The 12,937-nt window shown below is 37.5% G+C and overlaps 1 protein-coding gene and 1 pseudogene across 1 annotated transcript; both read right to left on the bottom strand.

Annotated features, from left to right (window-relative positions):
• Positions 1 to 2,850: 2,850 nt before the first annotated feature.
• LOC147474185 (uncharacterized) lies at positions 2,851 to 3,977 on the bottom strand (annotated as a pseudogene).
• Positions 3,978 to 8,501: 4,524 nt separating this feature from the next.
• On the bottom strand, positions 8,502 to 12,621 carry LOC147474184 (uncharacterized). Its single transcript, XM_086586512.1, has 5 exons — positions 12,424 to 12,621; positions 11,954 to 12,343; positions 11,739 to 11,828; positions 11,216 to 11,260; positions 8,502 to 9,098 (listed from the first exon to the last, which is right to left on the bottom strand). Exons 1-5 carry the CDS (start codon positions 12,449 to 12,451, stop codon positions 8,677 to 8,679), a joined length of 975 nt encoding a protein of 324 aa, XP_086442638.1. The 5' UTR covers positions 12,452 to 12,621; the 3' UTR covers positions 8,502 to 8,676.
• Between the last annotated feature and the right edge of the window lie 316 nt (positions 12,622 to 12,937).

Genomic DNA, 12,937 nt, shown 5'->3' with positions numbered 1-12,937 from the left:
CCTTGATAAAAAAACACTTCACCAAGCAAATTTCGTAACCAAATTGCTTGACAGGCGCAAGCCGCTGCAGCAATATATTCTGCCTCCGTGGTTGACAGGGTGACAATCGGTTGCTTTTTTGATGACCAAGAGATGGCAGCCGATCCAAACATAAATGCATAACCCGAAGTACTCTTCCTGTCATCTGAGTCTCCTGCATAGTCACTGTCCGTGAAACCAACTAAATCTGAATGCTCCCCTTTCCTGTATAAAATTCCAAACTCAAGTGTACCTTTTAAGTATCGCAGTATCCTTTTTGCAGCATTAAGATGTATCGCCTTCGGGTGCTCCATGTAACGACTAATGAGACTAACACCATGCACAATATCTGGCCTTGTAGTAGTCAAGTACATGAGACTTCCGACAATTTGCTTGTATATCAAACCATCAACTTTCTCCCCTGTAGGTTCTTTGGTGAGCTTTAACCCGACTTCAATTGGCGTCTGTACTGGATTACAGTCCTTCATCTTGAATCGTTCCAAGATTTCTTTGACATATTTCTTTTGGGATATGAAGATACCCGCTTCAGATTGTACTACTTCAATGCCGAGGAAGTAGTGCATTTTTCCTAGATCGGACATCTCAAATTCTGCCATCATTGACTGCTTGAAATCATTGATCATCATCTTGTCATTTCCTGTGTAAATAAGATCATCCACATATAAACACACGATAAGTATCTTATCGCCAGACCCATATTTCAGAAAGAGTGTCGCTTCATACGGACACTTTGCAAACCCTTCCTTCATAAAGTACGCCTCAATACGACTGTACCAGGCTCTGGGAGCCTGTTTTAATCCGTATAGAGCTTTTCTCAGCCGATACACCTTGTTCTCATTACCCTCTTTCATATAGCCGGGTGGCTGAGCAATGTACACCGTCTCTTGCAGATCACCGTTTAGAAACGCTGATTTTACGTCGAGCTGAAAAACATGCCATGAGTTTTGTGCAGACAGTGCTAGTATCATTCTGATGGTATCATGACGAGCAACAGGAGCAAATACTTCTTCATAGTCAACGCCTTGTCTTTGACTATAACCCTTTGCCACTAGTCTAGCCTTATATTTCTCAACTTTCCTTCGAATTCAGTTTCGTTTTGTAGACCCATTTAACACCAATTTGTGTTTGCCCGCTTGGAAGATCTGTTAGCTCCCATGTATTATTCTTTTCAATAGCTTTAATCTCCTCGTTCATGGCCTCCTTCCATTTTGGTTCTTGTGAAGCAGTTTCAAAAGTAACTGGATCACAATCAGCATACAAAGCAAAATATATCACTGGATCATCTGATCGAACAACTCCCCTGACCTCATAATCTTCAAGATACAATGGTTGTCTAGTATTTCTTCGAGGTCTTGCAATGGATGGTTCGGACCTTGATCGTACCAAGACAGAAGGATTGTTTGAGGACATGAGTTGTGGACTGGACATGCTTTGTGGAAGGCTATTTTGAGGGTTGATTTGAGGACTGTTTTGAGAGCTAGATGTACTTGATGGAAGGCTGCTTTGAGGACTGATTTGAGGGTTTAGTGGTGGGACCTCACTTACTGAACTTGAATCAATATTGTCTAACATCATTGGAATAGATGATCCACGATCATTGTCATTCCAAACCCATGCATTTGCTTCATCAAAGTGTACATCCTTTACGACTAATAATGATCTTCTTAGTTATAGGATTATATAATTTGTAAGCTTTTGAATAATCACTATAACCAAGAAAAATACACTTCTCACCTTTGTCGTCAAGCTTTTTCCTTCTTTCATCGGGGAATGTGAGCATATCGCGATGCATCCATAAATTCTCAAGTGCTCGACATTGGGTTTCCTGCCGCTCCAAGCCTCCTCCGGTGTCATATTCATGACAGCCTGTGTAGGGCATCGATTAAGGATATAGATGCTCCACAAAACTGTTTCAGGCCAAAAACTTTTGGGAATATTCTTTGTTTTCAGCATGCTACATTACCATATCCATGATTGTGCGATTCTTCCTCTCTCTGCTACACCGTTTTCTTTGGGGGTGTAGGATGTTGTCAATTGCTTCTTGATTCCATAATTCTCACAAAACAAGGTGAATTCCGTGGAATTGTATTCTCCACCTCGATCTGATCGGATAACCTTTATAGGATTTCCCACTTCTTTTTCAACGAGAGCCTTGAAACTTTTGAACACCGAAAAAACTTGAGATTTCTCTTGCAAAAAATACACCCATGTTTTGCGGCTGTAATCATCTATAAATGTTACAAAGTACCTTTTATTTCCATTAGATTTCGGATCGATTGGGCCACATAAATCGGTATGAATCAGTTGTAAGCGCTTAGCTCTCCATGCTACTCCTTTTGGAAGCGGAACACGGTGTTGCTTACTTACAACACAATCTTCACACACATGAGGATGGTGATTTATTTTCGGAAGTCCCGAGACCATACCCTTTGTTCAAGAAGCTTCGGACCTTTGAAGTTGAGGTGTCCATAGCGGAGATGCGGATCCAAGATCGTCATTCACTATACTTGAGAAACAGGGAAGAACTTCCGATTTAATATACAAGGGAAACATTATGTTTGAAGTCATGTTTACGGACAAGCAAAACCTTTTGTCGGATCTTCGATTCGACATCATTTTTGATGATGATCTCATAACCTTTTTCCCGAAGTTGACCCACACTAAGCAAGTTACTCTTCAAGCCGGGAACATAAAAGACATTGGAAATAACCTCGCTGAGAATTATCTTGTGTTTCGAGCTTGATATCACCCTTCCCCATTACAGAAATTTTAGAATCATCTCCGAATTTAACTGATTTTTAAAAGAATCATCTAACTGTGAAAAAACGGACTTGTCTCCACACATATGATTACCGGCACCCGTGTCCAAGTACCACATATTTTGTGTGTTTTTTCGTCGGTATTACAAACCAAAAGAAGAGATATTTCTTCTTCATTCTCCCCAAAATTCAACTCTTCATTTTTACTGGATAAGGATTTGTTCGGCAGATCCGAACGGTAATGCCCAAACTTGTGACATCCAAAGCATTGGATGTTGGATTTATCCCATGGCCTTGGATCTTGATTACCTCTTTGGTTGTTAAACCGTCCTCTACCTCTTCCCCGAAAGTTACCTCGTCCCCGCCCCTCGACCCGACTTCTCTTGGTTGATCGTTGATTGAGACTTGCAATGCTTGATCCATTGCAACATGTTGTTGGATTCTTTGTTCGTGAACCAACAACGAACTCATCAATTCATCGATTGAGAGTGCATCAAGGTCTTTCGATTCCTCAATCGAACAAACCACATAATCGAACTTCGATATCATTGATCGAAGAACCTTCTCAATAATGGTAATATCATTCATCTTCTCACCATGGATTCGCATCTTGTTTGCAATCGTCATAGTTCTCGAAAAATAATCAGAGACAGACTCTACTTCTTGCATTCTTAGAGTTTCGAATTCTCCGCGAAGTGCTTGAAGTTGTGCACGCTTCACCTTTGCGGTTCCATGATACTTTCTTTTCATTGCATCCCAAATGTCTTTGGATGTATCCTTGCATAGGATCGTCTCCAAAATTGCTTTCGATCAATCGCTGGAAAAGATAGTTCTTTGTCTTCAAGTCCTTCAACCTCCTTTCCTCTAGCTTAGTTTTCTCGAAATGCTAAGTTAGTTAATCTTGTTTCAATGTTGGTTCTTCAATCCCTGTTTCAATAAGACTCCAAAACTCCTTGGATCTTAGGAAATTTTCCATGAGCATACTCCAATGGTCATAGTGACCATCGAAACGAGGAATTGATGGTTGCATAAATTTTGACTCTGCCATTGGAAGGAATAACAATGCTCCGATACCAAATGTGAAGAAAAACTAAAAGATTGCTGAACACTTAAGAGTTTTATTAACTTCCACACTACTAAATAAACTTAACTATGCCAACTATATAGGCATCAGATACTAACGACTTCACTACAAACTAGGGCAACTAACCCATTTTATTGACCACCAACTAACTTAGACTTATTCTTCTGAAGACTTGTTAACTTTAACATGTGTGTGGTAAGTAGGAACTCGATGATGCGTTTTTAGTGGTTCTCCTTCTCGCAGTAATGTTAAAATTATCTTGTTTTCCCTGAACAAATCAAATAATTGTTAAGTTATCAAAATAATAATAATAATAATAATAAAAAAAAAAAAAAATCAAATAATTGTGTAGCAGTAGCATTATGGTCTTTACCGTTGCATACCACTGCCTCGACTCTCAAGAACCGTGTTTCCACCATGTGATCTTCATTGCTAACATGGAAGCCGGATTGGTCTTTAATTTGTTGTTATATTGTGGAAGAAATGAGCTTAATGTAATGTAGATTACTTGGCATGGATGCGATTCCTGCATATAGCCGGTGATTTCACTAATATTTGTGTATCACGTCAAACCAATTTTGAGGGGGTTGTTGCTTCTTTGAAGGAAGTGATCATGTCCATTGCGATGTAAGAAAGACTGTAATTCGAGGACGATATAGAGTTTCAATTACTTATGCCACCACTTTGCTCCTGGTTTTCACTGTGTTTCCATGTACTTTATTTTATGGATTTTAGAGTCCTTAAGAAATCATTTTTATGGAAATCAAAGTCTACAGTCTACAGTCTACACCCATTTTTCAATGAAATATAGGTACACTTTTATCTGCTTATTGTTGATTGAGACATGGTTATGGTTATCACCATTAGAGAACTAATACACTTGATATTGTTAGCCTATTAGTACATACCATTTTATGTCAATTGATAGGTACATTTATTGTTCTTCACATATATATGTTTGGTTTGCGAGTTTTATTTGTGCTGTACCATTTGAATCCCTTGATTATTAATTTAAATCTCGTAATATTATTGTTTTCTTTTTCTAAAATACAAAGGAGTAAGAAAGGGTGTAATTCAATGGCGATGTAAAGTTTTTAATTACTTCTGCCACCAATTTTAGATTCATTAAAAAATAATAGTTATGGAAATCTAATGCTTTGTGCTCACATTCCTGTCGCTCAAATTCCTATTTTAACCTCGAGAGTTTGTCTGATTTGGCCAAAGCCAAGATAACTTGGAATCTGTTAAAAACAGTGGAGCTGAAACGATTGGTAGAGGATTGTTAAATAGTGACGACCAGAAACAAGGTGAACAGTGGAGCAATACCTTGATGGGAGGAGAGTTGAAGGATGGTGTTAAAGGTCTGGAGCCAGTCACATATTGTGGAGACCCATGCCAAGGTCACTGTGAATCTCTTGAAGAAATAGAGTTCTCAAGTCTATGGTCTGATGACTTTCCTCCTTTTACTGAGGACGATTTTTTGAATCTTAATGAAATCGCGGATACTTTAGATAATGATGGAATTAGGGGAGGAAGTAATAGAGAATTGCTGCTGCCTTCTATTCATAGTGATTGCTCTGTATCCTACTGTAGCTGTTCTATTCCTGCGAACCCACCAAGATTCAGCAGCATAAACGAGAAAGAGGCAGCCAGTTGTGGTGATGGAGTGGGCATCCTTACTTCAGAGACAACTTCTATTGGTCTACAGGTTTAACTGGAAAATTCCGAGCTGCCAGATTTGATGGCATTAAAGTGTGGCAAAACTTTTGCCCATTGTCAACATGTACATTGAAGAGATGTAGATGGCTCTCTAGTGTGGACTCAAATGCATGCTCATTCATTCACTTGTGCGTTTGTTTCTAGTATACGTTAGTACTTTGACTTGGTGGATGGTCTTTTGTTTTTTGGTCTATGTTTCTCTTCCTTACAGTGTATTTCCCTATTATAACGTTCCATTGATGATATATTCTCTGGTTCTCCCTTTCATTGTGATACCTGTAGATTTTGAAAAATGAATGTCTTTTTGAACTGAGTTATCTGTCAGACAGGTACAAACACTTACTGAGATACCAGATTATCCCAAGCCGGTACTTTTTGTTATATTCTCCAGCAGTTCTAAACGTTATTCTCTATAGATTGGAGATAAGATACCCAAGCATTCTTTATGTTTACCACCTTCTTTTACTTCACCGCAAAGGTGGCTAAGCACCAAGGAAAAACAATAATTCTAGGGTGAATGCAGGTAACAGAAGTTTAGCAGATTGTGTGCTCATACCTACATTACTCTGGGATCTATAACAAAAGATGATTCATTGAACTGAAACATACACCAATGAACGCTGAAAGACTACACCAAGGCAATTATTCATTAGCAAAAAATAACATTGTCATTAAATGGAATTCAACAATTACAAAACCAGAACAAAACGTTCTGCATATCATCACATTCCGTCCCTAGAAACCGCAAACATCGATTCGATTCGATTCGTCAACAACCCTTTTCAAGCAATATACTAATTACACAAAACAACCCTTGTAAGAGCAAGAACAAGGCAAGACACCCCAATAAAAAACAAAGTAACAAAATCTCTTCCAGACCATCTTCTCACAATTTTAGCCTCAACCTTTAAACTCTTGGCCCTTCGAAGCGCGTCAACTTCCTTCAACAGATCAAACTCCACTCCTTTCTTCTTCAATTCCTCAACACATTTTCCCAGAAGCATCTCATCTTCTTTCTCTCTTTCCAGCAACTTCTCCATATGAGTTTCTCATAGAATATTTTTCTCATTACACAAAACAATCTTGATTACACCTTTATATAGTCGTTAGCTGACGTGAGTTAGTTAGTTACAAAAGAATGTTCTAGAACTATCTTTGATCGACCAATGTAAATACAGAACCCTGTAATTGACCTTCTGTCCATTGGACAGCCTGCCAAATCTGCATCACTATATGCTTGTATTATGAGATTGCTCTTTGTAAACCATATGCTCTTGGGCTGAGAATTCTTGGGCTGAGAATTCTTTTCACTGCTGATAAATGAGGAGCTATTGGGCTTTGCATAAACTGGCAAACCATATTAACTGCAAATGAAATGTCGGGTCTGCACCATGTTAAATATTGTAAACCACCCACAAGTGATCTGTATTCCATTGGATCAGGTAGAAGTTCTCCAGTGTGATTGTCAAGTTTGCAACTAGTTGCAAGAGGAGTAGCAATAGGTTTAGCATCTAACATCTTTGCTTTTGTCAACAAATCAAAGGTATACTTTGTTTGAGATAGAAACAATCTTGTAGAGTTTCTTTCAGCCTCTAGACCCAAAAAATAATGGAGAGAGCCAAGATCTTTCAATGCAAAACAATTGCCTAGCTGAGAAATAATATTTTGATGTACACTTGCAGATCTGCCAGTAATCAGAATGTCATCAACATATACCAGAATATAAGAGATCGGAATAGGATTTGGAGACACTGTTAGGAAGAGAGCATTTGGATCTCCGGTTATCCTCTAAAGTAAGGTTGGGCAGTGCCATTTTGTCTTGAGAAGTAGGGAATGCAAAACCAGAGCTATCAAAGAGATTAGAACCTCTTCCTTGTGTGTTCATACAAGGAAACTGCAAAGAAGAGATACTAAGACTTTTTACCCTTACAGATAATTTAGATCATTATGTCATGAACTGAGAATTCGCCCATATCATAACATCTCTTAGAAACAAAAAACAGAAAGAAAAGCAGAATACTAATTGCGTCATTACAGAAACATACTGAGCTGTAAGAAAAGACACTGCCCAGGATGCTACTCTTAAAATGATGTGAAGAGAACTCTGGGGGTGTATCCATCACGTTCTGATGGACGTTTCAGCTCCAGGGGCTAGACAGAATGGAAAATCTAGTAACTTCTTGCCTTATTTGCTTAGACTGCAGTTTAGTTCTGTAGTGTTGCACAACTCAAGCTTCTTCTTGTTTACTGACTCCAATTGTTTAGCATTGGGAGCACATAGACCCAAAACTGGGAACAGGCTATTAGCAGGCATTGAGCTTGGACCAGGGGGTGCAACAGTTAGGTCTAGATGACTACTACTGTTGCGCTTGCGGTTTTGATTCATGCCTGTGACAAATGTCAGAAGCAATTCACTCTCGCATTTTGGTGTGTCTAGAGCATGATTTGACATTACCTCGCCCACTTCTGAAACTTGCTCTCTAGCCAGGTCTTGCTTTCATCGTCATTATGAGATGGAGCTTCTTGAAAGCTCTCTGGCTCCCCCACACGTTAACTGGTTGAGTGAGATGCTCCCCTTTTATGGCTTTGGTCTATGAGATTGTGGTTCAGGTTCACCATCAATAGCTTCTTTGAGCAAGCCGTTCTTTTTGTCTATAGCTTAACTTTACAGCACCTCTGATCAAAGCTTTCATGTTATTATGCATATTATGCAGAAAGGAAGTGGCCTTGGAAATGGTTAATATGCATAAGAAGCAACTGGAAAAAAGTAGGTTGCTATCATCCCTGAAGCCGGATCAGCAGGCGTTTCTTTTGATAGTGGGCTTTACATATCTGGGGATAGCCCTCCCCATACTATCAGCGTTCAAAATCTGATTTAACTCAGCATCAAGCTGATGAAGTTATTCTAACCTTATTCATATATACTTACATAGTGTCCAATATCATTTTAATAACCAACAGAGAAAAAAGCTAATTAACAATTATCCTAAAGGTTACAAAATAGATATGCCAAGGCATGCAATATAAACATAGTGAGTTTTCTTGCAGTACAAGAGTATTCCACTCACTGAAACCTCACTCCGAGTCTTTCTCTATAAGCTCATAATATTCTAAAAACAACTCCAATTTGTTAACTAAATCTTTCCAATTGTCATTGCCAATAACTATTCCCATGGCCCCAACCGACTCGAAGTCCTTCAAGACGGATTCAGCTAAACTTTTAATTTCAGAAAATATTAATTCTGGATCAATAGATAGTTCAGATGCTAATTTGGCACGCAAGAGAACATGTTTTAGATGCTCTTTAATCCACATTTCAGGACTTCGCAAAAGCTTTATTGTGACTATCCTGAGAGGTTCCCCCATTCCATCCTGATAAAGAGAAGGTATGAAGCAATAATCCCCATTCTGTTCTATATATAGTTTCTGCAGTACTTCCTTACGTTCTTCTCTCAAACTATTTTGTGTTGCAAAAAATCTCATCCATGGCAGTTCATCTACAACACAAAAGATGAAAAGAAATATAAGTTATAACATAAAATACCAACTTTAAAACAAAGAAACATTAAACATTAAAAAGATGGCAAATGATATGGGGAGATCGGTCCAAATAGAACGCACTGAGGCTCTGTTTGGCCATAAGAAACTTTGTAGTACTCAACGTAAGGGCATGAAAAATTAGTAGTGGATACACCAAAAGTTACTAGTCTAGACATTGTCTGGTCCCTTACATTTGGTGGATACACCAAAAGTTACTAACCTTACGTTTATCAGATGCTCAGAGCGCTTGTCAGTAACTTTATTTTTTTTTTCAACTCTCCAAATGGAATGAAAATCCCATCAAAATTTCCAAAAAATAGAACACAAATCGACCAAAAGAAAATCTGAACCAACAACTTCAAAATGAACACCAAAGTTCAATACAACATAATTTGATGGAAGGATTAAAGAACTATCCATAAGTCCAACAAAAAAAATTGATAATTCAAAAATTAACTACACTAATATTGAGAAGAAATTATCTGTTTGTTCTTTTTTTAAAAAAAATAGTGGAGAGAAGATAGCGAGCATAGAAAGAAAGAAATTGTGAAGTTGGTTCTTCTTTTAATACCCAAATTCTACAGATTTTATGAGGTGGAAATGGTGGATTATGCTTGTGTTTTTGTTTCTTTCAAGCAAGATAAAATTCTAGAGAGAAGACGGTGGGGGTTGGAACTTAGAAGAGAGGAATAGAGAAGGTGGAGAAAAAGAAGACTGATTCTTATTTTCTCTAAAAACCCTTTTACTTTCGTAAATGGGTAATGAATATCGTAATCAGGTTCCCCAATCCATGCTACCAAACAGGCCCTTAATAAGGGCTGTAAGATAGAGTCTCCAAATTACAAGATGGTGAGTCGGCATAACATAAAAAGCCAAAGACCAAAAAGGGTTCCAGCCAAAAAAAATAGATCTGGGCTACCACGAGGATATCCCTATAAGGATGAGTGTTCCGAGACTGTTGGATTCGAGATCCAACGGTTAAAAAATCAAAACAAAAAGGAAGAGAGAAAATATGGGTTTGTTTTTGATTTTCGGACCGTTGGATCTCGGATCCAACGGTTTCGGCTGGCGTCCCTATGAGGATATCCTCGGGGTAGATGAACTCAAAATAATATACCAAAAAAGGTGAAATTTTGGGTCAGCTTCTTCCTGCCGCTTTCTCTACTCTTCCCTCAATGTTCATATAACCATCAAAACTAACCAAAAATAGAGAAAAAATTGCTACATAACCACATGCTACGCCTTTGATGTATTGATTAGTTAACTAAATCAAAGGAAATGTTTTTAAAACCGTCACTAACCATCAATTTTTCAGAAGTGCCAATCTTTTAACAGTCCTATGAGAGATTAACAAAAATTTTGGAAACTTTTACAGATTTTGCGCTATAAAAAACTTTTATTTCGAGTGTTTTTTGTATAATACCCATCATTAGTTACGCCGTACAACACACCTTCACCTTCCTCTTATCATTAGATTTTAACCATACCCAATAAGTTGAAAAGTATAAATGGAAGAAGATGAGGGCATTTAAGGACCTTTTGAATTTTATGTTCATTTTATTGAATTCGTTTTGGTTTGTCAGTTGTGGGCCATGAAACAGTTTCCAACTCAGATCTGATTCTCCCATCTAACAGCTATTTGGCTCGATCTCTCCATGGCGTGGAGAGAATGATCTCTCCTCATCAGGTTCAACTGTTGTTGGCGGTATCACCATGCTTGGAAACACATAAACAAATGTGTTTAAGATACTAGTGAAGGACCTGACTGTGTTAAGATAGGGGGTGGTCATAGCCAAGCCAACCAAATGCTCTATGAACAAAGGTTTTCGATCTAAATCTTAAATATTTAGAATACCGAACAATAATGACAAGATGTAAAAACTAAGTCTTAGGGCGCAGTAACAACAATAATACAAGCTACTGAAGCTAGAAACTGAAGAAGAAATAAGTTAGATTGGAAAAATAAATAACAATAAATAAAATAAAAATTGGAGTTTATAAATGTGTTGAAAATTTGACGATGAGAAACGAAAAACATCAAAACAAATAAATAATAAACAATATATTTGACTACCTGTGTCATCCTCATCCTGGTATTTGTCCTTGTCCTTTGAAAGATCTAGGTAAAATTTTCAAAATTGTTAATAATCAGAAATTATTCAAGGTTTAGGCGGACTAATAACAAGTAATATGATCATAAGATACAACAAATGATAGAAGATACACACAAAAATGACAATTTCACTTGGTCCCACTCTATTTCTTATTTGAAACCTCGCCTTCTAGTTAAAATTTTTCTACATGTATCAATATCTTCACTAATAACAAAGATGCCAAACCTCCCCTCAATGACTGGTATATAATGAAAATTTCTAAAATATCAGTTTTGGAGGCATCTGATAATTTACGTCCGGAACGGTAGTTTGTTCTATGGTCACAACTGAAGGAAGTGGGACGAAACTCTAAAGTCTAATATAGCTAACCTAGTAACCTGGTACTAATAATACCGTATTATAGAATAGGAACAAAGTCGGGAAAAACCCGAAATAAAAATTCGCAATGCACAGTCCAGAAGATATGCAAGAGACCATTATTACCTAGTAAGAAATCTGTGGTTTCTGTAGGATTACCACCACTGCAGACACTGGATTGAGTAGTAGAACCGCCAATGTGCAACACGTTCAAATCTGGAAAGTAATGGCACACACTTGGATTAAATCGAGTGTGCGCTAAAAACAACAAATTATATGCTCGTATAGACACAAATAGAGTGATTAAAATAAGTAAACATAGACTGATGGCAGATTATTACCTGCATTTGGATTATCGATTAATGACTTGTGCAGTTGTTCCTGCAAATCTGTAGTATTATCCACCCAACACTTGACTTGGTTCCTCAAGTGTACACCTTTGTCCATCATCTTATCATAACTGCTCTCATCGTAGACGGATTTAGCCAAAGTAAACAGACAATCAATTTCATGCACTTTGAGGGGACTTTTTACACCAACCATCCAGGTAACCACGTAAATTGAGTTAGACACACTGAAATGCCAAACTTGATCATTGTACAGAAAATCACAAAATATTTTGCGAAGCTTAAGCAAATCTGCAATCATAAAATCGGCAAGTATGAAGCCGTAACGATTGGGATCAGACTTATACAAACGCAAAATAAGTTTACTGCGACTCCGGAGGCGGGCTGTCAAAAAAAAAAATTACAAATCAATGAATATAGACAATTACAAATTTTAAAAGAGTAAAAATTCATAGATATTAAACCTGAGTCGCAGTAATCTTCCAAATCCATGAATCTGTTCCTTAGCCTTGAAACAAAAAGGGTATATAAAACCCTAATATAAATTTATAGGTAGCCACGTCCATTCCGAAAAAAATCGATTTTACACACACACACGCCGACTACAAAACAGTAGATACGCGAAAGGGAGTCAATCATGTCACTATTTCTAACTATATTATAGAAAATAAATAGACTATTTCTAACTAGCGAACAAGTCCTTTTTTATATATTTCTAACTCAAGAATATGTACATTTCACTATTGTTACAGACTTGTAGCAAATTTTGTTCTAAACGAGGAATAAGGAAGAAACTTTCAGTATCCACGGTCCTCGTAATTTCAGAAATCAGTAGTCCAAGTAACTCCCGCTAAAAACTCGTTGTCAAACAACTGTAACTTGTAAGATGAAAAAATCACGTCACACAACTTCTCCCCACTGGGTTCTAATTTCTAAAGATGTTGAAATTGTCCCTTTTTTTTCTACCGAGTAATGAAA

The sequence above is a fragment of the Coptis chinensis genome, unplaced genomic scaffold, assembly GCF_015680905.1.
Source record: "Coptis chinensis isolate HL-2020 unplaced genomic scaffold, ASM1568090v1 utg1247_pilon_pilon, whole genome shotgun sequence".
Taxonomy (NCBI): Eukaryota; Viridiplantae; Streptophyta; class Magnoliopsida; order Ranunculales; family Ranunculaceae; genus Coptis; species Coptis chinensis.
The sequence above is the reverse complement of the archived record's forward strand: the minus strand, read 5'-3'. Positions and strand labels throughout refer to the sequence as shown.

Bases quoted from the DNA above. Each gene is read 5' to 3' on its own strand.
- LOC147474184 (XM_086586512.1), bottom strand. From the start codon at position 12,451: ATGGATTTGGAAGATTACTGCGACTCAG. The intron at 12,344-12,423 runs GTTTAATATCTA...TTTTTTTGACAG, and splicing joins GGAAGATTACTGCGACTCAG to CCCGCCTCCGGAGTCGCAGT. The intron at 11,829-11,953 runs GTAATAATCTGC...ATTACTTTCCAG, and splicing joins AATCGATAATCCAAATGCAG to ATTTGAACGTGTTGCACATT.